Genomic DNA, 27,829 nt, shown 5'->3' with positions numbered 1-27,829 from the left:
TTTCTGCTGTAATTTCGTAACTATTCACTAAAGTGTATAAATAATAATCCATCATTCGTATACACATGCTACTAATTCTTGCTGTACAAGGACACTTGAGGGTTTAGAGTCGTTTTTACATAAATGTAATTTAGTTTAGTTGAAGTGCGCCTTGAAGAAGTAACTGTTCACCTTCCCTAGTTTTGATTCAAATTTCACTCTTATTTTCACAAAGAATGGTAACCCACCTACCGACATCCGATCGAGTTGAAACTTGGCAGATGGACTTGTTGTCGATGAAAATGCATTCTATCAAATGGCATTCACGTGCACAAAAGCGGATATATAAGCATTTCTCTGAAATCGGTTGACATTACAGCAGTTAATATACGAAACAAATATCGGTCCTACCCGATCGAAATTTGCATGGTTGGTACAGTTGTCGACTCCAGTCCTGGGTAGGAATGTTCAATCCTCAATGAAACCAACTTATTTTAAAGTTTTAAATTACTTTTTAAAATAAATGTATCTTAATGTATAAAAATCACGTGTCACGCTAATCTCCGAAACCGCCGAACGGTGTGTTGGTTGGTTAGTGTTGGTTCTAACTTAAAATTTAGGATAGTTTTGGACCCCATAGGCTGCGCCGTTGTCGATATCATAATTATTTTTTTAATTTTTCATGAAGTATTTTTTTTTCAGATTGCTCATCCAAAAATACATACAACCACAAATTTTAACTTTCCTAAATAGAAGGCGGTCTGTGGCAAGATAATGTCTGGCCCGGGCCCATAATAAAAAATACTTTGTTTTTTAACGGTCATTGATATTTAGATGAGACATGAAGCGAAAAAATAGGTTCCGCTTTTTTTACCTCCAACTCTCCTCCAACTCTCCCAATTAACACTACCGAATCCGGTCTTCACGCACTGCTTATCGCGTTCTAATAGTGGAACATATCTCGACGAGATATTAGTATGCAGTAGCGCCTCTAATTATAGCTCTATGTTTTCGGTTGATTTAAAAAAAAATTACAACAGCATAACTATTAAAGCAGTTATCATTACGGTTCTGTCTTTGTTTGATCTAGAATTTTCTACACGAAGACAATAATTCCATGACAACAACAACAAATTAACAACTAAGTGCGATAACTACCTCCCCAGCGGTGCAGACTGCGCTCTGCGGTCACTGGTCACTAGCTGCAGACGCGCTCCGGCAAATGCGCGGCGCAATGAAAATGCATCTCATGTCTCGAGACAAGTTCCAACAAGGTCCTTTCAGGAAAGCGAGAGTAGTCGGATCAACCGATAACTAAACTACTCCCGGCTCACTACAAGCTTAATAGTACACACTACTTAGCTACGTATTCTCAGGGCACACTTCTTGTTGCAACTATGCTACGCCGCGCGCCATATTTCCCAATTTTCCGATCGTGCGCGCGCGTTCTGCTTTCTGCATTTAAAATATTTATTATTGAAATGGGTGTCATTCATGTTTATTGTTTGTTGTTTTTTGAGCAGGTATTAGCCAACAACTACTGGAGGCACTCAGTAATATCAGATTCTTGTTGGAAAACTAAATAGTAAATAGTTTCAGTAAATATATTGAAATAGTATTTTAATTGCGAATGATTGTATAATATTATTATCCATGTATTAATTTTACATTATCACTATTCACTTATTCGCTTATTAAACGAGATGTTGTATTTTTTGCTTGTGCATCAAAATTTGAAGATGATTGAAAAATATTTCTAACTACACCAATTTTCTAGGTTAATTGAAAATGGATTTATTTTGTAATACTTGCACATTGATCGATTTTAAATTTACGAAATAAATATTTTGTGTCTTAGAAATACCTTTACTTTGATAAAAATAAAACGATAATAGTAAGTACATAATTATATACCAAAAAATATTATCTGGAGGTATAATATTCCTTCCAAATATAACTTATACCGACATCTAACGGAATTTTCTCTAAGCAATGTGAGTATTTTTTTACAAAATTACTGCCATCTGTTGTCGCTTTGTGTAACTTTGTTCAATATATTGCCAATATTTTTTTAATGATCTGTAATAACGACGAGCATGTCCAGCGTGTCCCACGGTCTGGTAGGGAATCGACATGTAAACGAAAACCTCCTAGATCAAAGGCCGGGAAACACACATTCAAATCTATGGAGCTACAAAGCCCTGGACGGAGCAATTCGAAAACAATTGGAGTCGCGGGTGAGAGGGAAGATGAATGGAAAATACCACGTATCCATTCCTTGTCTCATCAAATACCCTTAAAAATCATAAGCTGGTATAACTGCTTTAACAACACCAAAATAAAATAATGATAGTTCATTATGCACCACTTTGCAGACAAATCATTTCAAAAGTTAGTCATACAAGATGATTGTAAGGCAATTTCTCCTCATCCTAGATTTGGCTTCAATGCCATTCATACAAAATGGTACTAATGCTCCGTTCAGAGCTTCTTAGGTCCATGTTCAAATCAGCCTCCTCACTTGTATGAGATCCTTCAAAAATTCATTTTTTGTTTTTCAATTTATTATTATTTATTAACATTTTTTAAATGTTTTAGTAAATATATTTTTTAAAACAATTTTTGACGTTCTCATACAAGTTAGGAGGCCAATTTGATTCAGTGTTCCAGCCTTATGATCTAGGAGGTTTTGCGTAAATCGAGTAATAAGAAGAAAAGTAAAGTTGGCTCCGGTTCCCAGCGCAGCCATTCTGCGACTTTTTCAAGCTATCTTGGTCCTTGTAGATTATTACATTTATGGAGTTCTAGTCTAGGAAATTAAATTTTCGATATTCTTACCTCTCCAGCGCTTTGTCCTCTTGGCGTATTTTGTACTAATTTGCTGTGAAGTGTTATTCTCAATAAAAATTGATGATAATACTTCAGCAACAATTAGAACTAGTCAACGATTTTTGGATCGGTTTTTTATTGTCTTCTTTGGTAGTATTCTTTTTTTAATGGGTAAAATCTGAACAAACTTAAGTTAGACTGAAAAAAACTTTTTTTTGTTATCGTCATCGTCAGCAAGCAGCGCCCTCTGTCTGTGAAATTCGGAAGATTTCGTTTTCAATCATTTTCATTATTTTAACTTCCCAAGCTTTTGCGGTAATACAAATCCCATGAATTTGTAGCTTTTTCATATTATAATTACGTAATATGTATAATATTAGTAATATACAGGTGTCCGGAGAGAAAGTGCACTAACTACATGATAGTAGAACTAAAAAAGTGATTTTTTTCCCCATTTAAAAATATTTTGCCACAGAAGAAAACTATCTTAAAACGTTGGAATTTCTAAAAGTAATTGATATTTTTACTTGTAACTATCTCATGTAAATTTGTACTATACACATGTATTACATTAGTAAAGAATATATAACACATATTATATTAGTAGAGAAAATGATTAATTGAGAGAAATAATGATTTGAGGAAAATAAAATAACATTAATTTATTCTTAATAATCTTTGGTTTATTTTATTTATCAAATTCGACCTTTACAATAATGTTAATATCATACAGTTTGAGTCAGTTACTGACATTCACTAATACCGACTAGGCATATTAATAATAATTTTCTATTCTACAAATGCATAACAGACTTCAATAATAAACAGTTAAGTATGGTATAATATTCTGATTTAACATTGCGATATAAAATAAATTGGGTGCTAATGTCACCTAAATTCCATGCAACCTTTATTTCTAAAATGTTAATTGAAATTAAAAATTGATAAGCTTAGAAATAAAAAAAAATAATTTTGTATAGGTATTTATGCTTTAAGAATTTTAGTGAGTTGTTTTAGTCTTGGGAGAGATAATTCTTTTGAACATGGTGTTTATTTTCTGACATGGTTTCTAAATGTTTCAAGAATATGTATTGCTTTCATAACTTGAATTCACGACTCGCTTCCTCTATCAATGTTCGCGCAGTAAAAGTGGATTTGTCTCCTGACTTCAAGAAGCGAAAATAACTTAAAACACTAAGGATGTGTTATTTCACAGAATTTGAACCAATCATCAAATTTTTATTTATTTTTTTATTTTTATTTTAAAAAGAAAGACAAACATTCCCGGGTTACGAATAACCCAACAATGTTTGAAAATCTCCTACTACCATCACAGAAAGCCGAAAATGTTGCTTGTGTTGTGATGGAGGACTTAGCCAGCCGAGGAATCGAACACGCGACGCTCGGGTGAGACCATTTTGAGACCAATTTCAACATTCATTTTCGAGTTCTGTTACTATTTCATTAAAGGCTAGTTGCTTGACAAAACTGAAATAGTAACAGAACTTGAAAATTTTTTACACAGAACTTGAAAATAAATTATGAAATTTAAAGAATTGTTCTAATTCTCCAAAACAAACCCTCCTAAGAAACCATTTTAAATATTTAAAAAAGAACAGCTGAACCTTATGTGATGGCATTTTGACACCTATTACGTATGTGGTACCTACATCTGTTTTGTAGTAATAATGTGAAATGATTTAATTTATGTTTGTATATTAAAGAAGTTAGTATGTTATGGATGTCAGGTCTCCTAAATAATAATTAATTTAGTTACCAGCTTCAAGAAAAAGGTTTTATGGAATTAAAGGCCGCCACAAATCAGTCAACTGATAAAATTTGTTAAAGACTCCCAAAAAGTCTAAAAATTTTGCAATTAAAATCTAAATACACTATCAATTAATTCTATAACTACATTTAATAACTGCCGTACAAAATGTGTAATTTTCCTAATTTTTCGTTGTCAATATTTGTGCAGTGTTAATATTTTAATGACAGTTAAATGGGGACAGAATTAGTAAATAATGTTGTATTAGCTCAGGAAGAATATTGTGTTATGTAAAATTTTCACAAATACTTGGGTTAGTCCAGTTGAATGGGGACAGATTAAGTAAAGAATTGACATTTTAGGTTTGTTAGTAAAGGAGGTATCTTAATAGTTTTGGAGGAGCTGTGTTCATAATTTTTCATGAAAACTCCGGTTAGTCGCAATTAAATAAGGACCGAATTAGTAAAAGGGTAGATATTTTAGGTATGTTAGTGAAGTAGGAATTTTTAAGTGTGTTAATTTATAATATAACAATATTCGGGTTAGTTACAGAAAAACAAGGAAAAATTAGTAAAATAATGGAAATTTTAGGAATATTATTGAAAGGGGGATATCTAAGGACTTTTAATTTTTCAAGGCAATTCTGGTTGGAAGTGCTGTTTAGTTAAATGACGACAGAATTAGTAAAGAATTGATATTTTAGAATTGTTAGTACGGGAGAAATCTTTAGGTGTATTTTAATTCAGGTTGCATAAAAGTTGTAGAAAAGACTTGACTTTTTGAAGGAAAGCCAATGTATATTTTTAACAAATCACTAAAATCCACAAATATTGACAACGAAGCAAAATTTTACATAATGGGATATTTTTATGAAAATATTTGAATATTGGAAGTACATTGTTTGATTAATTAAAATCCTGTTCTACGTATCTACAATAAGGAATGATTTTGCCTAAACTATTTTCTACATTTCAACTATAAGTTTATGTAGTTTTACTACGCAATTTTGCGACTAACCTGAAACTTACTACGTTTACTTTAAATTTCACTAACATATTATAGACTGAGGCAATAAATGCGTAGGTACTAATTTGGAGTGACAATACATCAATCTATATTTATATTCAAAACATTTCAACTTTAGTAAAATAACAGTAATAAACAAGTACTACATTAAAATATTCATCCAAAGGGAACCGAAATTAATTGTGATTTAAAATGCATCATAGGATACACAAAAGTAAAGGTATCAGTTAAATAAAAAGGTATTTTTGTTAAAGCCAACATGTAGACAATACAAACTGATATAGTGGCATTTTATGTTTCTCTTTAACTAACCTGGTGTGCAACTAAATATACAAAGACAAATTGAATTTATATATTCGACACTGCAATTATTGGAGTGCTTCGTATCATGCGTGAACATGATTCTTCAATACTGTAAATGTAGGGGTCCGGCCCCGCGGGGTTAAGGTAAGTCAAATGGAAAATCATCAGAGAAATTTTGTCTAGTAGTAATGTGAAATTATCATTTTTATTATATCATGCTCTAATTAATATTTTAAAAATTAAACTTTACTTATGATGTAAATCACAACCATCACACTGTTATTTCAAACCATTTTTGGAATGAGATTAAACATAAAATTTAATAAAAACAATTGAAATCAATAAATAAACATTGATCTACGATGTATGCAAAATCTACAATTTTAATTAAATAACACACAATGTAAATATTACCAAATCTACTATTATAAAGCTAAAATTATAATGTAATATATTATGTAATAGATAATAAATAATTACAGATATCTACTCTTTAATCAATACACTGGTTACTGTGAGATGTGATGGGAGTCTTTATAAATAATAGTACGCATGAATTAGTTCTTTCACTTCAAAACCACTGAACACCATAACGAGAATCTCTAAAATAAATAGTTTTATCATGTTTTTATTGACACATTTAAAATGATTCAATGTTCTTTTTTTTCACTTCGTTTCCATTATATGTCTGGTTTTTTTTCACTTCATTTCCATTATACGTCTGGTTTAAGGATGCTGATTGGTCCTCGAGGCTTTTCTTCAGTCCCTCAATAGTTTGTAGGAGCATCTGAAAATCATTACATCATAAATAAGGTCTTGAAATTGAAGTTATACTTACGTGTAATTAGTATTTGTACATAATATCTACACAATAAATGAGGGTTCTTTTCATAGAATATACAAGAAAACTAGAATTGCCTTCCATGTAAATTAGATTTCGTCACTGATTTTAAACCTTTTGGTTCTAGACCATTTAGCATGCACTCTGTCTTACTTTCACTTCCCTGACTTCATAGATCTCCATCGCATTTGAATTTCGTAATCATAGTGAAACACAATTTTTGTATTGGAAATTTACGGCCCGATCGGCCAAATATTTGGATCACGAAAAACTTCCACAAGGTATTTCTTGTGTTCTTTATTCCAATAAATATTCATCAAACGACAACAACTAGAAATAACTTTATTCTCAGCACGGTCCGGCTTACATTTTGCACATGAAGGATTAGATATATTTGTATAATAAGTCATATCCATATTAGATAAAGAAATCAGTTAAAAACCACCAAAATGACATTTGCAGTGAAACAACGGACAGTAAAAATGAGCCGGTTTAACATTTAGGATTTACATTGAGGCATGTGTTATACAGAATACCATTGCACCTGGTAAGTCGTTATCTATTCAATAAAAAAATAAAAGAATGTAATGCTTAAAGTATGTTTCTTATTTTAATTAACATCCATAAAGAAAGGAAATAGGACTTTCTGTACCTGTCTTCTAAATATTGTGAGTTGTTTCTGGAACTGTCCTTGTTGCTGCTGCAGAAGATCTGTTCTATGGCGAGACCTTTCCTCAGCGTCCAGCCTTTCCGCTCGCAGACGAGCAACTTTCTCGCGCAGCCCGGCGCGACACTCGTCCGTACCTTGCAACAACAGTAAAAGCTCTACTTCAATTGCCATACGGCTCAAAACTGTAGATAGAACATAACAGAAAAGAAGTTTCATTTGTGATTTAGATTACCTTGGTCATCCACTGTAGAAGCTTCTCCATCTGATTTCTGTCTGATGAGGTGGTGGGAATCCAATGATTTCTGTAATCTGTCAAACGTGGCACTTCCAGAATAAACTTTTCGTTTCACGGGCTCACTCTGTGGACAATAACCAGAGTCTGGAACTCGATGCCCAATGTCTATGGATCTAAAAGTTAACAGTGGCGGTCTCTTGTCAGTAGAGTCCTTCTTTATTTGCTCTGCATCATCGGACGAACTTGATGTTCCAGCCAGGTTGTTGTTGTATCCAGCATTGTCCTCCTTATGTGGAGGTGTTCTACCTAAAAAACTGCTCTTATTTGGACTTTTCTTGGAAATGTCAATCTTTTTATGTACACTGATTTGCTCCTTTTCTGTGGACTCGTCACTATCATCGTCTATGTGGAGCACTTGTGAAATTGGCTGAGGTGTCCTGGGACGACAGACAGGGGAATTTGTACTGATGTTGCGTCCATTAAGTTGCAAGATTGGTGAACCGGGCTGATTGCTCTTAACCATGTTCCTTGTGGGACCCACGGTATTCACATTTCTCCTGAGCATCCGTGGAGAATTTGGACACCTGACAGATTGCCGACTAGGTTCAATAGTTTTAGAAATAACTTGTTTGTGAACTATGGGAGAATGAACTAAAAGTTTTTTTGGACTAGAAAAGATATTTTCATTAACACTTGAATTATTGTTTGACTCCCGCCGGCTGAGTTCCGGAGAATTGATTTGCATAAAATTGGTGATGTGATTCTTCTTTGGACTAAATCTGGGTGACCCGCAAAGTTTTGGACTGCCAGGAACCGAGTCTACTCCGCGAACCTTTGGATTCAAGTCACACTCTGCATTCCTCAAAAGTTCCACTCTCTTATTTGGTGGAGGATTATTAAGCATTACACGTCTGGGGGAGCCTAGAATTGGCGTACTAGCTTTCATTGTTACCAAGATGTGTTCTGCTTCTAAAATGAGCTCTTTATACTTTTTATCCGCTTCTTTATCAGCTTCTATGAGGGCAATTTCAGAATCAAAATTAGCTAGGAATCCACTTCCAGGAACGGATTGTTTAACGGCACAAGTGCGTGAAACGTAACTAACTGAATTAGACCGTCGCTTTAATGCATCTATTCGAGAATCTTGAATAACGAGGGTTCTTTGAACGGACATGCGTACTGGAGATTGATGGCTGCGGATCTCGGAGATGTCATCTAATGGTTTTCTCCTATGACTCAGTGGGGTTCCTCCCAGGCTGCGAGTGGCGGGGTCACGTGGACGGCGCCTGCGTGGAGCTCTCGGTTTAGCGGCTGTCTCTCTCTTCCTCGAGCCACTTGTTGACCGCCGAGCACTGTTGTCTCTGTGCCTTGATAGTTTTCTGGAGAGTTCATTAGGGAAGTGATAGTAATTGGAATGCCCCAAACGCCGTGGCCCTCTTTCAGAATCACTGAGATTTAAGTCTTGGAATGAGTCCTTGTCGATGAAGTCCAGATCATCAGGATCCTGTTCATCCCCTCCATCTTGCCCGGTATCAGCGTCAGTGTCTCCGCAATCCTCACAATCTGTTGGATCGCTGTCAGACAGAATGTCGGTCTCGCGCTCGTACACATAGCTCTCATCGTATTTGCCCATCATTTCGTGAAGGGTTAGATCATCATCACTGGAGCGCTGGCTGCCCGAGGAGCTTGAAGAAGCGGCCACCTTGTTGAGGCGGCGTGGGGACCATGTAACTGAGGGAGCCCTGGACAAAAAATTACATATTATCATTAAAGTTTTCAAGGTGTTTTCCAGCGGTCAATTGTTCAATAACCTCCCAAGAATATGCTGCAATAGTATTAATATTGAAAAAAGGATTTGACAAACTACCCGATTATTAATTTAGTTTTTATTCGTGCAGATTCATAAGTTTTTTCGATTCGTTCGAGTGCCACCTAGCGTCCAAATGAGAAGCTATCGTATGTACCTACAGTGGGTCACTTTAAATTTTGTCCTCTCCTTTCTTTTTGCTATAGAGACAAAGGAGTTAACACTATCATGCGTGACATATGCTTTGTATCATACAAAATGTATTTTTAAGGTGTTTTAAATGTTTAGTTCGCGAAATGATGTTTATCCAATCAATATGACGTAATTTGCATAGAATAATTTATAATATCAAATTCTGTGGATATTGTATTGAAAGAAATTGTAAACAATTCATAAAACACGACAAATGTTTTCAAATAAAGTTGCAATTAGTTTATGTTACAAGAGAGAAAAATAAAGAGGTTAAAAACGTTATTTTAAAACGAAAAGTTATAATTTTTGCCAGTATATTAACGGGTGCAATAAAATGAATGTATAGATACTTTTGCTTTAATTGTTTACTTTTTAAATCTACTTATAAACAATGGACTGAGGTTGGAGTTAGTGTTTTTAAAACTTTTCGAGGATCTTTCAAAAGAAAAAAAAAAGTTTTTTGTGTAAATAATTAGTAAAATAATCTTCAATTATTAAACAATATTGTACTACCGGCTTCAGAATATGTGAAAATTAGTTACAAATATTGGTGTTTTTAAAACATTCACTACGCATTAGGTACAAATATATCTAAAAACTGATCTATATATTTTTTAGACTAAGAAATACTGTATCATTAAAAATACTAAAAGATATTTATTATGCACTGGCGCACTCTGTCCTACAATATGGAATCGTGGCTTGGGGGGGTGCTTATAAATCATCCCTACTCCCACTGGAAACTATTCAAAAAATACTAATAAAAATCATCTTAAAAAAGCCATATTACTACCCAACTATAAATGTTTTTCAAGATTTCCCGGTTCCCCCACTTACAAAAATTTATGACGAAATTGCACTCCTACAAATACATAAAGATTTCTTTAGTAAAAATAATTTACCACAATTGAATATTAGCAAAAGAATAATATCTGTTGGAGGACTAACCGTGCCACTAGCACAAACCACAACAGCACAGCATCACTATATATTCAAGGGTGTAAAATTATTTAATAAATTACCCCTTGATATACGATCGGAAGAAAACTATGAAAAATATAAAATAAAAATTAAATTAAAATACTCTTGTACCACCTCATAACTTTACTTATTGTTTAGAAATATGTTTTTGCCTTTTAAATTCTTTGAATCATTTATTAACTTTACTAACCTATATTTTTATTACTTTTATTGTTATTTTTTGTTTTATTACTAATATTTTTTGTTCAATTTAAACAAATGTTAAAATATTTTTGTTGTCCTCTCCTAAACACAAGCAGCTGCTTTATTAGGAGAGTGATTGAAATATTGGTGTTTATGTTGTTAAAAAATTGTAACCTTGTTTATATGTTTCAATAAAAAAATTAAATTATTATATGTATTAACATTTTAAATTCGTTTTTTTTCGATTGACCTTCCACTTCTGGACTCCTAGAGACGCCTCCGGTGTTTTCAAAGACGTATGAACTCTAATAATCGTCATAAAACTGTAAATGAAATCGATTTAACAATGTTTAGTGACCAGAAATGAATAGCCAGGTAGATACTTCCGGAATATCCTCTTCTCTCCCCCCTCTTCTTTCACTGCTGCCCAAGATTTCCCAAATGAAAATGCTATAATTCCACAGCCTCCAGCCATTTGACCCCTGTACAGAGTTGATCTCTTTCAGCAAAGATTCATGGTTTATGTTTAAATTCGATGTATAACTGGTAAAAACGTTTGAACAAAAACATTAATTTACATTCACAATAAAACATAATTTTAACTATCACTCCGAGTCAGAATAATGTCATATTCTAAATCAGTGTGGAAGATACTCTCAGCATCGTCTCGGTGTAAGACAACCATTCAGAATTGAAACGTTACTTGAATGACTAGCCGTTTCGTTGTTTGGTGACCACATCTGAATACCCCAATTGGGGATGCCATAGTCTCACTGGGAGCAGTTGTGACTGTAACTTACGGACTTCGCACAACCGGGCTCGCCTCCCTGCACGGCCCAAGCACCTTCTTGACGGGTTGCTTGACGCTCGCGCTGATGCCCTCCCCGCCGCTAAGCCTGGCCGAGGAGCAGCTGCTGCCGTTGCACGAGTCCTCGGTCCCGCTGTGTCCGGGCCGGGCGGGCGCGGCGCCCCCGAGCCAGGGGTTGGTGCGGATGCGCGAGCGCTGACGCGGCGAGGGTGACGCGGCCTGCGGGGGTGGTGGCGGCACGTGTGGCAGCTGGGGTGCAACACGAGCGCGCCCCACGTCGCAGGACTCGGAGCGCCGGTGGCCGGGCGGGACGCATCTCTGGAAATTGTAATTAAATCTTGTTCAATTGTTTTATTTTAACCCACTGTACCTACTAATAAAGCGAAAGTAAGCTTACTTCTGGTGAAATGGTTAAATCATTTTCAATTTTATAAATTCTTTTTTGAACATAATAAATAATATGCGGGTTCTCTATTGTTGAGCAGTTTTGCTAATAAATTATTAATTAAAAGATATTTAAGTTTTATTAAGATATATTTTAAGTGTATTCATCATTTTCATTATGTTGTTTTTCTTTTTTATTATGGAAAACTATTTTATGATAGTATGTGTTATTCTTATGTAATGTAAATTAAAAGTAATTAAATTTATATTATCTGTATTTTTTGTAGATTTTATCTCTCCTATCAACTCCACTTTGTTTTTCTTCAAGTTTTTATGCTTTGTTTTCTAATTGTAATGTGAATTTTATGCGGAAACTGGTTCATGCAACCGTGTAATATGTAATTATTGGGTACATTGAAATGTTTACAATTTTGTACATCAAGATTATAAACAATGGTTAAAAAAATTAATATCTTACAATACTGTGGTTTAAATAACGAATTTATTGTATATTCCTTTGCTTAATTATGTAGGCGAGGAATTAGTGAGTTTGCCACATAATTTATTTGTTAATGGTGACATTGAAATAGGTCCTTATGCCTAGTGTGTCGTGTAGAGAAGTTCGCAACAGTCGAGCTCCGAATTTACAATTTTATAAAAGATGAAAAGTGTGGGATGTGAAGGATAAGGGAAAGATGTAAATTAAGGTTAACGTCAATAAAACACTGAGCTAAAGTAAAATTATGAAATGGATGATCAAAACCATATTTATTTTTTGATTTTGTTTTCTTTCAATGTAGACATTCTTATCCCATTTTATGTACTCCGGCACCTTGCTAAAATAATCTGGAAACCAAGGAAGAGAAACCCTGCGAACACGCTTTGGCTTTTCTAAGCACTTTTCATAAATCGAATCTATCGAATGTAATAAAACAAAATTACTGTAAGTGGGTCAAAAGTTCGTGCGTCAGAGACTTCAAGAAAAGTGTAAACACATAAAATATATATTTTTGTATTATTTGGGCTTTCTATCTGTAAAGCAAGATATTCTTTTGGTTCTCCGGGCTCTGTTTGTTCCGACCGTGGGCAGACAAACAAAAGTCAGCTAATTGCGGCTGAGAGAGAATATCACCGAGGAATTCCGCGTGTAGACGTTTTTACTATTGCGCTGAAACGTTCAAATAATGCTCGTGAAACATTTCTTTTTTGTGTAAATATTATGTAGGTTAGTATACTTAAGAGGAAGCTACATGCCAAAAATGTGTATATTTTTAGCATACCTTATATTATTGTAGTTGATAGGCATTAAAATCGCTTGACAAACGGAGTCTAGAAATGTTCGATTTCAAGTACAAAAATGGTTTTTATTTTTTTTTTAAATAATTTTATAAGATGGCAAAAGATTTAATCAAATGAAACTGTCACAGATAATCTTAGCTTTAAAAGTTGTTTACTTTACGCGTTCATCTATTTCTTTTAGTAGTGAACATTTATATTTTTTAATGAGTAATTTAATTTTTTATTTGTATTCTACTCAAACAAAACGATAGAAAAACCTTCAATTTATCTAACTCCTCCACTATTATAAGGTTTTTCTATTCCTTTTGGCAAAAAGGCGCCAAAGTTATAAGCTCTCCAGGCGCCATTTGCCTCAGGACCGTATTTTTGTAAGGAACCCATTTTATGACTTAATATCATGCCTACAACAAAATAAACCATGTATGTATATTCACTTACTCGTAAACGTTATAAAAAGTGTAAAATATGATGCATTTAACATTTATGTGCACATTTCCTATCTTACAGATATGAGATACTCAGGTGTTAAGGAGTTATGTATATTGTATATAGGGGTATTTTGAGGGTTTCGCAATGGGCCATAAAAACATATCGCTAAAATTTACCAATCAAAAGAGTGAATTTTGAAGGACAATAACGTGTGCAATTATTATTATGGCTGGTAGGTACCCTCTTGTTGTAGACAAATAAATTTCATAAAATAGAAAGGTACTTTTGTAATTTTTCAGTTTAAATATATCACATTATTTTACTTCTACTTTTTGCAGTTATTTTGTAAGTTTTACCTAGAATTGGAGTGTATTATTTAATGTTAACAAAGAACAAAGCGTTTTGCACATTCTTAATATAGATTTCAAGTAACTTCAGTAGTTCATACGAACATTGCACATTGCCGACATCGTGAATAAGTTACTGAATAAGAAAAATATATATACATAACAAAATAGGTTGACATAGCTACCGGGTATTTTGAAATTAGGTCTTAAACGTTTTATTATTAAAGCAAATGGAACTATTTTCTGTTAGATATGTCATTTCATAAATGAGTTTTGGAACATTGAACTAACACGCCATAATGATTTTTCCATATTTTTCAATCGATTAATAAGAAAAATATTTAGAAAAAAAAATGCAAAAATACTGGTATGTATATGTTGTACGTACTACCAGAACCTAATAAATTTAATAATAATTATACTACTTTGTACGCTGTAAGATTGTGAAATACATTTGACCTATTTCTAATAAATCTTGGATATTTTTTTACGTAGGAAACAACAGAACCTGAATGGTTTTTAAAGAATACTAAAATTGCAAATGCGACCGAATTAAGAAGATTTATTAACTTTTTATTTATTTTAAGTGAAAATTCGTAACTGTTTTTCGCTCTCCGATAAAATAATGGTAATGGCTTTAAAATATATGATAATATAAATTCTTTCTAAAGAGTTTACTAAAATTTATGAGATTTTAATGATATTTTACTTAACTACCGCATCAAGAAAAATAAAATCAGTGAACGTTGATTGCGAGTATCTTACGCTCAGAAAAGGTACTTTGCACTCTGAAAGGCACTTTGTAATCTGAAAGACACTGCATCCTGAAAGGCACTTTGCAATCTGAAAGGCACTTGCGGCACGCAAATATACTATGTATAATTTAAAGTTAAAATTGTGAAATAACTAAAATTTAATTTACTTCCGATTTGAACCCGTGACCTCCGGATTAGAGACCGTTTTTTGTTTGTTATCTTTATTCACTTTTCTTTATTTGTCAAGGAACCGCCCCGAGAGAACCCTTTGGGTTTTCCGTGTGGAATGAAAATATTAAAATGTATAGTTTAAAAAGTATAGTTTACCTTAGGCAACTCCTTCTGCACCGGCGACTTTTCAATGGCAAAGTCCACCTGCTTTGGCGGCGCCTTGACGGCGGGCACGCGCGGAGGCGGAGCGGGTGGCGGGCCTCTCGCACCCGCCTGCTGGAAGTAGTGCGTACCCGTGCGGATGTTGATGTAGTACTCGGGCGGGTAGGACGCGCCGGGGGACGTGCCGTCCGTGCTGTAGCCCGTCGAGTAAGCGCTCTCCGGCGAGGACAGCGAGGCGCCGGGCGCCGTGACGCCGTTGGACAGCATGGCCTCGAGGCTGCCGCCGCCGCCGCTACCGCCACTCCCGCCGCTGCCGCTGCTGCAACTCTGCAAAATAAACATGTTTCTTTATTGTGAAGTTTGAGGTTTGCGTGTCAAAAAAGTACATTTTTTTAAATATATGTTAACGCTTCACAAGAAGGATTTTTTACTGAACTGTTTATTTATCATTATTTATTTACCACCTCTCAGTACTCAGTTATGATATTATTTATTTGTATATTCATGCATACAGTTTACATGTTTACAGTTTACATGGTTGATAAGTGCCGTTAATACAAAAAAAAATACTCCTCATATAAAACACGTTGATAGAGCCTCACTAGGAGAACCTGTGCTGAGGAGTTCGCATGTTTAAGATAAGGTGTTATTCTGCGGTCATAAGTAAAAACACAGCATCGTCCTTGAGACTCTTAGGGGGGATGGATACTGTGCTTCTATGGCGGCAGTTATGAATATTAGGTTAGTAGCAGTTAAAGTACATCATAATAGTATACAGACATAGTAACAATGTAATAATAAGAATTATATATTACATGAAGTAAACTGAATGAAGCAGTTAAGACGAAATAAAAATAAAAGAAAATTAATAGAGTTGATGACAATTGATGTAAGTTTCAAATATTACCAAACTATTTATAAAATAATGGCCATAATAAGTAAACTTTTTTGTTGTTTGTTGAAGGATAAAAGATGTAAAAAAAAGTCAGTATGATGTGTGTGCTGTTTGATACGTAAGGTATTCTAAATATATTTTCTGAAAATAATTTATCAAATAATTGTTTGTTTTCAAATGCGTAAATAGTGGCTAACGATAAATTTAGATGTAAAAAGGCGTGATAGTTAGCATTAGCCAAGTTTATTAACTAATCATTAAACTGAGAGATAAACACAGGAAATAAATTTATTGATAATTTGCATATCATACCCGCAGCGCGTCCGATGCACACTTTTATTTTATGTAAATTAAGCGATTGGAAAAGGACTTTCAGTATTGTTTCGTAATGAATTTTCCAAGCCTGGTTTCAAACACCGAACCAACGATATAACAAACAAGATTCTAGCAACTCACTCGATATACAATCCGTAAGCTAAACGAAGCAGACATCCGATCATGTCAAACAAAATAATACAGTAATACCTCAGTAGTTGGGTTCTTTATTAATCGTGCGTTTTGATATGCGAGACAAAAGTTTCACAGGGTAACATTTACACCCTATAAACATGTAGCCAAGTAGATTTATAACTTGTCTATATGTATAATTAAATTATTATGGTATTTAAAAACATCAATAGGTGTAAACCTCTGGCATCTCTAAACAAAGTAACTATTTTTCACTCTTCTGTATATATTTTATTTTAACACATTTGCGGTTTTATTTGCCTGCCAAAATTATAGGAAGGATAGAGGAATGAAACACAGAAAACATAAAACGAGCGATGTATAATAAATCTCCGACCAAATCAGCAATCACTATTATCACATTTTTATCACGATTATTACATTTTTATCACGATTATCATATTTTTATCACGATTATCATATTTTTATCATGATTATCATATTTTCATCACGATTATCATATTTTTATTACGATTATCATATTTTTATCATGTATTTTTTTATCAAGATTATCATGTTCTTTTTTTAAACGATGATTATCATATGTTTTTATCACGTTTATCATATTTTTGTATCACGATTGCTACATTTTTAAGGAGGATTATCATTTTTTTGTCATGATTATAATATTTTTTATCACGGTTTCTGTATTACTATGATGTTTATCGCACTTTGTTTTTTTTTTATCAGGATTATCATATTTTTTATCACGATTGTCGTATTTTTATGATGATTATCATGTGTGTTTATCACGATTATCATATTTTCGCGTACTTTCCTCATCTATACAAATGAGATAATAAAGAAGTTTCATTAACCGAAGTGCTAATGTATCCAAACGAGGAGTAATGTATTTATTATTCGTGAAAATAATCAGAAGTCCGGATTGGTTATCCAAATCGGTTAGGACCGAACAAAATAAACTACACAATTTATATGCATGTCCGACGCCACACAACTTTATAGACTGATGCTTTTATGGAATTACTTTCGTAATGGCTTTCAATGTACTGATATAATGTACGCACGTGCTTAATATATTTAAATAGTGATGGAGGGAAACCAGCTAAACAAAAATTGCAAAATTATAGGTAGAAACAGTCGCGGTGTGTTTCAGAGGTCCTTAAAACAGGATACAGTACCTAAAATAATAAGCCGAGAAAGGAAAAGTCGTTAAACTTGTAAATAGATAGAATAACGTTTTCTATTTGTTAGGACGGATTGTTTCTCAGTTAATTTGAACAATTCATCAAATTTCGAAGTTAATTTTCAAGTTTTGTGAATTTCTATTCCAGTTCTGTTGTTATATCAGTTATGTGAAGCAACTGGTCCATAATGAACTTGAATAGAAATTTCACAAAACTTTAAAATTAACTTCGAAATTTGATGAATTTTTCAAATTCTGTGAAACAACTGGACCTTATTCTGACATAGCGATGAACTCGAAGAAACTAGAATTTTTAAAATAATATATATTATATATTTTACAATAAATTCCCATTGTAAATGTTTCTTCTTCGTCGGTTTTCTGGCCTTTAGATTTGAACAAAAGTATTGATAATATATTATATACTAAAGATGATTCACTACTGCAACATGGCATCACTTTTACAAAATGTAAATACACTGCTTTTTACACAAACACATAATACACGACTTAACATCCCGAAAGTCAAACAATATAATAAGTCTACATCTTCAGTTATTTCTCCTTTATTCTCTTCAGGTTGTCAGCCCATCTCATTTGGGTACAATCTCGGTTTCTCTTCTCAAAAGGTCGCAATTGGATAGGGCTTTAATTCCACCTATCACTGTTATTCGTACCATATACCCAGGAGATTCCCATTTTAGTTTGTAAATTGTGACATTAATATAGGCTAATTCATCTTGTTCCCAATCCAATATTTGACAATGTGCCAAAACTCAACTCAACTTTCGGTCAGAGTAATCTATGTTTGCAAAAATTGTACTAAATTTGTACTTAATTTGTACCCCGCCATAATGACATTTGGTACAACAACTCCCTTGCCATTCCAATTTTTAATTAAATGTTTTGCCTTATCAAACTGAATGCTTTTTCCTAAAAATACGAACAGAAAAATATCTGAGCCTTGGGGACTATTGGGAGAAAGGTTACCCCGGTTAATCCACCACACGTATAGCACCTCCCCTTTCAGTCAATCCTCTCTACCACACGTTCAACCCTTTTCGAACAAAAATATTACGAATTTTCTCTTAGTGCATTGTTTTTACCCCGAATTTTTACCATTCGTGCCGGTATTAACTGGGGCTAATTCATTAGTACATTTGGGTTAATCTGGCCCCGGAGAAAAGCGAACCTAACGTTATGTATTATTTTGTCCTGTATAGAATGATCTTAGGGGTACTAAAGCTTAATCAGCTAGGTAATGGGAAACTAATTTTGATGAAAACTAATTTCGATGGAAATTTATCTAAAGACATACTGTATAAATAGGTCAGTGAATACTTTAAAAGATGACTGGAAAATATTCTAGTCTTGAATAGTTTGACTTTTTTAAATTCAACTCTTATATGAAATTTATTTTCTTTTCCAAGGAAATTGGAACATTAAATTCAAATAACGTAAAGGAAAATAGAAAAGCTCCATACAAACCTCACGTGACTGGCCCTCATACACGATAGCCGGAAATACATCCGTAAATCACCGGTTAATGAAATTACAAACCAACCTGAAACTTATTGAGATAACGAAACGTAGTACCCAGATTCTAACGAACCATAGCAGACCGTTAATATATTGCGTGCGGTCGCACCTTTATACTTTCACGTACTGAATTATGATCTGGGATCGCGGGACGGGCAGAAGCTATAGGCTATTCACTATACTACGCTATCTAAACAATGAGTCTCTTCATACGAAATTGCTGCTTTGATAGAGCCATTCTTGTCCAATCAGTGGCCAATGGCAATCCTGCTCGGATAACTACACCATTCATAAAGATTTTAGATTTGAGATCATGTCACGAAGTCTAACACGACGACCCTAGGTTATTCGAAACGTTTTCTTATGACTTTTGTTGTGACGCTGGCAGTTTTCGAGGAGGGTAAATTAGCGAGGGAATTTAAAATTATTAATAATATTCATGTTGTTGAGAGTGGTAGATATTTTCAGTGGTTTACTGCTCAGTATTGGTTAACCACCAGCTAGATTGGAAACTATGCTTATATACACTGAATATGTAACTGCTCCCGACTTTTATCTAACATTTCTCCAATTTTGACCTAATTTTCTAATTTCTTCCGCCGTACAAAATACCCCAATATTGGAAATACCATAGTACCAATACTATCAATGGGTGGTGTCTCTATTATGGTAAAGATGAACTACATTTTTACCAACATATTTAAAGTGTTGGCTGAACAGAACAAGGCTATTTTTTAGATTTTTTTCGAATTTCTATTCTACCATAAGGAGCAACTAACCACCTCAATAAAATACATGCTACATTGCAAAGAGGGGAAAATTCACGTAATAATTACAGTCAATTTTAGTTCTTCTTCCATAGTTCTTCGTTGTATTAAGCAAACAAACAAGTATTACACAGCTTTTGAAGTTAAATGGTTACCGCCGAGCGTCTTAATTCAGTAGACTCTCCGAACTCAGATAGTGGAGAAATGTAAAGAAGTTGATTATAAGGTATTTAGCTAATGTAAATTAGAAGTCGAAACACAGACATCGGTAGAAAATTTATTTATGTGGAGCTGAATTTTCAATATTTATTTTTACGATTTAATAGCTATTATCTTCTAACACATCATAGAATTCGTGATACTTTTAAGCCAAAAATGTGCAATTATTAGTGTGCCTTATATCACTATTAATAAAGGTAATAAGCATAAAAATTACTTGGCAATGTCAAACGTGGGAGTCTAACCACGTACTATTTTATCGAAAAGTGCATTTTATTTATTTTAAGAATAATATTGTAAGAAAAAAAATAATAATCAAGAAACTATATGTATTTTTAATAGTTATTTCTTATAACCGTTCAACATTTCTACTGAATAATATTTTTTTTAGTAGTTGCATATATTTTTATAAAGTAATTAAAATTTTAATTTTAAATATACTCAAACGAAACCATAGAAAAAGCGTCAATTTATCCAATGCATATTTATTGGTATTCATAAAGTAAGCCGATTCGTAGTAAAGATTAATTGAAAATAGTAATTTCACGTTAAGCCTTGCCTAAGTGAACTTCAAAGTATCCTCCGTTGTTAATTGAAATAATGGTTACATTTTAAATATAGTTGTGTTTTTGTAGTAACTTTTTTTGTCTATTTTGTATAATTGCTTTTTTTAGTTACAAAAGAGAACATCATTTTGAATCAGTAAATAATAGTTTGACCGAAACTTCATATTGTTACTATTTTTATCTCAAACCATTCTATATAAAAATGAATGAATGTTAGGAGTATGTATCCGTTTGGCTCATCTGCTATCTCATTAATTAGTGGGAAAATGCCTCGATCAAGCAAACCATCAAAAGCGACCCTCTCTTATCTTAACCCACATGAACCTTCCGGACTTGCAAATCTTCTTATTTCATTTTTAGTACAGAGGTTATATCCCTCCGTTTCCGTATAAACATGCAATCCCTTTAAATAATATGCGAACATTTAAAACGAAAAATCCTTTTTTATTAATTATGCTGTATATTGGAAAGGAAAATTAATAAAAAATAATTTTGCAGCAGCTGTTAAAATGTGATGAATGCAGCGAGGTTGGCTAAAGTTCTGATACCGATCCGGGCATGTCAGTTAGGCACGGAACTGACGTAGTCTGAATGCAGTATAAGAGAGGTCCATGATGCGTATGTGGGTTAAACCATGTAAGAATACAAATATAATCAGTCAGTTAGGCACAGAACTGACGTAGTCTGAATGCAGTATAAGAGAAGTCCATGATGCGTATGTGGGTTAAACCATGTAAGATTACGAATATAATCAGTCAGTTAGGCACGGAACTGACGTAGTCTGAATGCAGTATAAAAGAGGTCTATGATGCGTATGTGGGTTAAACCATGTAAGAATACGAATATAATCAGTCAGTTAGGCACGGAACTGACGTAGTCTGAATGCAGTATAAGAGAGGTCCATGATGCGTATGTGGGTTAAACCATGTAAGAATACAAATATAATCAGTCAGTTAGGCACAGAACTGACGTAGTCTGAATGCAGTATAAGAGAGGTCCATGATGCGTATGTGGGTTAAACCATGTAAGATTACGAATATAATCAGTCAGTTAGGCACGGAACTGACGTAGTCTGAATGCAGTATAAAAGAGGTCTATGATGCGTATGTGGGTTAAACCATGTAAGAATACGAATATAATCAGTCAGTTAGGCACGGAACTGACGTAGTCTGAATGCAGTATAAGAGAGGTCCATGATGCGTATGTGGGTTAAACCACGTAAGATTACGAATATAATCAGTCAGTTAGGCACGGAACTGACGTAGTCTGATTGCAGTATAAGAGAGGTCCATGATGCGTATGTGGGTTAAACCATGTAAGATTACAAACATAATCAGTCAGTTAGGCACGGAACTGACGTAGTCTGATTGCAGTATAAGAGAGGTCCATGATGCGTATGTGGGTTAAACCATGTAAGATTACGAATATAATCAGTCAGTTAGGCACGGAACTGACGTAGTCTGAATGCAGTATAGAAGAGGTCTATGATGCGTATGTGGGTTAAACCATGTAAGAATACAAATATAAACAGTCGTTTATGCACGGAACTGACGTAGTCTGAATGCAGTATAAAAAAGGTCGATGAGGCGTATGTGAGTTAAATCATGTAAGATTACGAAAGAAGGACTAAATTATCTGTTAAGAATAAAAGATCAATTTAAGGGTAATCAATTAAATTGAAATGGACTCTAACATTAAGAGGGAATGAAAGAGAAAGTTTGTCAGTTGTTCGAAGAATAAATGACTTGCAAGTGAATGGATGATGACGATCAAGAGTGGCACGATCAAGTGAATCAAATACTTGAGTCGGATCATGCAAAAGTCGGAAAAAGAGTTAATTTGTATGTTTGATACTGTAGCAACGAGAACGTGTTCCAAGACGGAGTTTGGTAGATGCCTTACCGATCTACCCTGTTTGTAAATTCTTGCTGGGAAATGACATGCTAGTGGCAAAAATCTATTTGTTATTCCACTGAGCACGATGCTGTGGCGAGGCCAAATTATGATTTAATGTTTGTTTTGAGGGCCGCAAAACTTCGCTGAATTTGACCAATCAATAATGGTAACTCAATTTAACCTCATGTTCCGGCTATCGGAATTTTAGTTAACTTCATTTTCACGTAAACTGTATCTATTTTAGTTGTGAACTTCCGAAAGCTTTCCCGAGCTTTAATTTGATAACTCTTGTTGATTGTGTTTGTTTTACGATTATTTTGTAAAACTCTTTTTTATGTGAATACCGCATGAGAGTCTCAGTCCCAACTGCTTCTAACCATCTGGAGCCAGTGAGACTATGGCATCCTCAATTGGAGTATATTGTGAGGCTGGAGGTAGTGGGGAGGGGAAGGAGATAGGGAAGAGGGTGATGGGGAACTTACTTCACATATTTGTTTTAATCCAGCGGTTTTTGCTATGTTTATATGTGACAGCCATTTCAGCTTCTAAATACATTGATAAGCTCATTTTCTATGGTTAATTCATTATTAAACTGATAAATGATATATGATTTATATAGCAATGTATGATAACTATAACTATTAAGAATGACAAAATATATGTTAATATTTTAAAATACACTATAAATAAATTTTATTAATGAAATTAATTGAATTACAAGTAGGCAGAAACGAATGATAGTACAAATGATGTGTTTATTTATAAACTAGCCAACAAAATCTCCACATTTAAGTGTTTTAATGAAATACTATTTCCGTAATGATTACATAAACTAACGAGGCTTTACTTAAATTAAAGAAAGTATAACAACTAAATACTATTTTGTTTTAAATACTGTCTCCCCGAGGATAAATGCGTACGTATTTTAAATTAAATATTAATTCGTACACAGCATCATAGGAGCACTTTATCAACCCCCTGCGGGGAGAGTTGATACTACATGTTTCAGATCTTTTTTATAATGGGCGGAGTTCTACAAACACCAACCCGACCAACCCGAGAAAATTAATTACAACAAAACCAAACTTGCTATACAACTGTGGTATATAAATGTTTTTGATCTGATTTTGGTTATTATATATTTGATTTTTTAACATTTTCTCTTCATGTATTTTGAATCGAAAAATTAGGTTCCACTTTTTAAACTTTAAATGACGTCTAAGGCTCTAACTAAAACTAACGAATCCTGTCTACGCGCACCGCTTATCGCGTTCGACACGTTTCGACGAGATATCAACATAACAAACTAAGTCATGATTGTTCTTCTAAATGTATTTTGAACTAGGCATATATGATTATTACTTTTAACTTCGCTCATCTTCAATTTTGTTGTCAATTTACTTTAATAACTAATGTTTTTGGGGAAAAAAGGTGTCGGAACACACACCTTGAAAACTCTGGCAATAAAATAAAAGACTTGCTGACAGTAAATTTGACAACATGCCAACTGCGTGGTCACATCGCCGCGTTGACAAGCACAGCACAGAACACATCAACGAACACTTCTGAACACGAATGAACATCTCTTCTGTTAGATCAATTTTAAACATTCTCTCTCCCCTATTTGAATTTGTTAGGGCAACAATATTCAATTTCACTATCTACGAAAGGCACAACTTTTACTAATTAAATTAAAAAAAAAAACAACTAAATTATTACTAGAGCCGTTAAAACTAGTTTTCCACCAAAAATAAACACTTAGGCACTGTAAGGTAATAGAAGTTATGCATCTTAACTATGCAGATAATATGGGTTAGGCTATCGTTATGGCCAGCATAATATTGAGGTTTTGGTCAACCCTAAAATGTTTTGTGCCGGCAAATGCAGTCAGTTGGGCTGCCACTTGTCGTCAGCAAGAAGGACAAGATTTACCATAAAATGTTTTGTGCCGGCAAATGCAGTCAGTTGGGCTGCCACTTGTCGTCAGCAAGAAGGACAAGATTTACCATAAAATGTTTTGTGCCGGCAAATGCAGTCAGTTAGGCTGCCACTTGTGGTCAGCAAGAAGGACAAGATTTACCATAAAATGTTTTGTGCCGGCAAATGCAGTCAGTTAGGCTGCCACTTGTGGTCAGCAAGAAGGACAAGATTTACCATAAAATGTTTTGTGCCGGCAAATGCAGTCAGTTAGGCTGCCACTTGTGGTCAGCAAGAAGGACAAGATTTACCATAAAATGTTTTGTGCCGGCAAATGCAGTCAGTTGGGCTGCCACTTGTGGTCAGCAAGAAGGACAAGATTTACCATCAAATATGTCAGACCCCTAACTGAACCTTTCCGATTAAATATTCAAAAATTCATACATTGGAAGATAAACGTAAAATAAATGATTTATCTTTCTGATTGAAAGTTCTCTATATTAGACTGCTGCAAACTTATAAACTACACATAGCCACAAGAACAACACGATATAATATTCTATTCTACTGCAGTATACCCAAGCTCAACTAACTTCATTGCTCATTTTTTTTTTTTTTTAAGTGAATACCTCACAAGAGTCCCAACTGCTCCCGTCTGGAGCCAGTGAGACTATGGCATCCCCAATTGGGGGATGTTGTGAGGCTGAAGGTAAGTGGGGAAGGGAAAGAGGAAGGTGGGGAAGTACCTGGCTATTCAGATCTAGTCACTAAACACGGCTAAAGCCATTTGGAGCAACGTTTCAATTCTGAATGGTGGTCTTACACCAGGGCGATACTGGTAGTATCTTCCACTCTGGAAAGTATCGGGTAGTATCGGGATACAGCGGTTTCACACTATGGGAAACCAATACTTAGGTCATATGGACATGATTAATGGTGAATTTTGTAGATCATATTAAAAATCTATTCGTAAACCATTGTTCGTTCCATTTTCACTAGATTTTTTTTTGTTTCTTGCATTTTTATTTAATCTATTGTAATTTATTTATTACTGTTGTTCAAAATTAATTCGCGTATTAAAATTACCCTTCCTGTATTTGTGTAAAAGGCCTCTGGGCGTAAAATAAAATAAATACACAACCTAGCCTAATCTAACCTAACCCCATTTATTATTGAGCCTAATATTTTTCACTGCCGACAAAAAACATTTCATGATGTCCAAATGATTAAAAAAAAGTTTTTTCTTGCTATCTAATATTTAAAGACGAACCATTTCATTACTTCTCATGTGCAAATATGAATAATTAATGAATTACGTTTTAATTTTTTTATTTACGAATTACGTTTTAACGGTTTTTTCTTTATAATAATAATATATATGATCGGGGTACCGTGGGGGGTACTTTGATATTTCAGCAGAATTAAAACAACAACAAAATGTTTAAAAAAAAAAAACTTAAGTTTATCTTAGAAACCAACCTTGAAACCATGTAAGTTTGAGATGTGACACTTTTGCAGGGTATTTTTTCAAATGTATACTATCACACGCAAAAGTTACTTATCTTAAAACACGTGATTTATTTTTTTAGGTACTTATATTTATGGAAATAGTATTGCGGTAGTGCCAAATTTCCATAAATACTGCATTATTATGATGTAATGTTAACACTGTAGACTGTGCAGTATAACTTGGAATGAAGGCAGTAATTGAGACCCCTGCGATTTCCCGTCTTCTCGTTTAGTCTTGCCACCAGGCTGACAGATGAGCATTAAACATCTTGGAAACCAACCATTTAACTACCAACATCACCATTAACTACCGTGTATTTTAACTGCTGGAATACCCGTACTAGATGCATCTGTTTGATTTATTGCTCGCTATTATGATATAATCTTATTAATAAGCGAGTGTCCAGATTATGAAAACGCTTACGTAAAACGTGGAAAATATTTTAATGGGCTTGAATTCGTTAGCCAAATGGTTTTCATTTCCTGATGTCAATTAATCAAGTTTTTGAGATAATCGGAGGTTATGTTTTAGGAAGATGATACCGGTGGTGATGTGATAATTATAATTTATTTGTTGCTTTATATAAAATATTGTTTGATTAACTAGGTCCGTAATTTATTTTTAACACAAAAAAGCACTTCATATTTTGTTTAAAAACAATAATACTAGTTTTGCGTTCACTAATGAAATATAATAAAATAGTTTAGTCACACTCGAGTAGTATTTATTCTATTATGTAACGTAAAAAGGTTAACGTCATATGATAAAATGTTGGCAATCAATTCTTACCACTTTGTTAAAAGCACCACCGCGTTATACAAGGAAGAATTAAAATGCTACTCATGTATTAGGACCGTTCCACTAAGCGTCTGGGAAGCAAACTAAATACTGGTAGGCGTCTGTACACTAAAGGAGGTAATACTCACGTGCTTGCAGCCCCCTCCAGTGACGGGGGGAGCGGGGGCGGGGGTAGTGGTGGCCTGGGGGGGCGGTGGGGGATTCTTCGCCCCTTCCCCAACTTCCACCCCCACTCCCACACTCGTAGTTTCTTTTCCCCGCTGGTTCTTCTTCTTTGGCCGGACGATGTGGGCCTCCATCCAAATGCGGAATTTGCCGCCGAACATTGTTCAAATTGTTGTTATTCTAGTTCCGTTGTCTATGGTATTTCCTACTACTGTGTTGTGGCCGTTCTCAAAGCCCATGATCAAGCTTCTGGTTGTCTATTCCCTTAAACGGAATTTGGAGTTCTCAACGGAACAGGAACGCAGAGTGGGTAACGAGCTTTCAGCCATCTGGGTATCCATGGGTTTCCAATATCAATAAGTCTTCTGTGAGATCTGTGAAAAAGAAAACATCCCTTATTAATTTTACATAAAGTACAAAAAAATACAAATTTGGGTCAAGCACGTTGCAGAAAAGCAGCTAAGGAATGTAGTGGTAAAATATAACGAATTAATATTAATTCCATGAATATGGTAACCACCAAGAATAAGGTAAATTATTTTAATACTGACTTTGATCGAGTGAATGAGTCGTAATTTATTCGTTCAGGAAATTCAGGAAAAGTTAGTAAAAATGGTATTACCATTACGAAACGGCGTAGAGTTTTTGTCGGAAAGTTCCAGAATTTTCAGAACTGTCCAGCAGAAAATCTTTTAAGGGTAATCGTAACGTACGTTATAAACTACACGTTCATA

At 34.2% G+C, this 27,829-nt stretch overlaps 1 protein-coding gene across 3 annotated transcripts; it reads right to left on the bottom strand.

Annotated features, from left to right (window-relative positions):
• Window positions 1–3,483: 3,483 nt before the first annotated feature.
• On the bottom strand, window positions 3,484–27,462 carry LOC149425089 (uncharacterized). 3 transcript variants are annotated; one of them, XM_089650951.1, is made up of 6 exons: window positions 27,059–27,462; window positions 15,164–15,496; window positions 11,615–11,940; window positions 7,649–9,393; window positions 7,399–7,571; window positions 3,484–6,692 (listed from the first exon to the last, which is right to left on the bottom strand). In XM_089650951.1, exons 1-6 carry the CDS (start codon window positions 27,254–27,256, stop codon window positions 6,546–6,548), a joined length of 2,922 nt encoding a protein of 973 aa, XP_089507077.1. In that variant the 5' UTR covers window positions 27,257–27,462; the 3' UTR covers window positions 3,484–6,545. The 3 variants fall into 3 exon arrangements, with proteins under 3 accessions (XP_089507077.1, XP_089507078.1, XP_089507079.1); XM_089650952.1 differs by having other exon boundaries at window positions 7,399–7,550; XM_089650953.1 differs by lacking the exon at window positions 27,059–27,462 and adding an exon at window positions 19,283–19,378.
• Window positions 27,463–27,829: the final 367 nt, after the last annotated feature.

Source organism: Hesperophylax consimilis, chromosome 3, assembly GCF_061612785.1.
Source record: "Hesperophylax consimilis isolate HC1 chromosome 3, BYU_Hcon_1.0, whole genome shotgun sequence".
Taxonomy (NCBI): Eukaryota; Metazoa; Arthropoda; class Insecta; order Trichoptera; family Limnephilidae; genus Hesperophylax; species Hesperophylax consimilis.
Note: the sequence above shows the minus strand (reverse complement) of the source record. Positions and strands in the feature narration are given on the sequence as shown.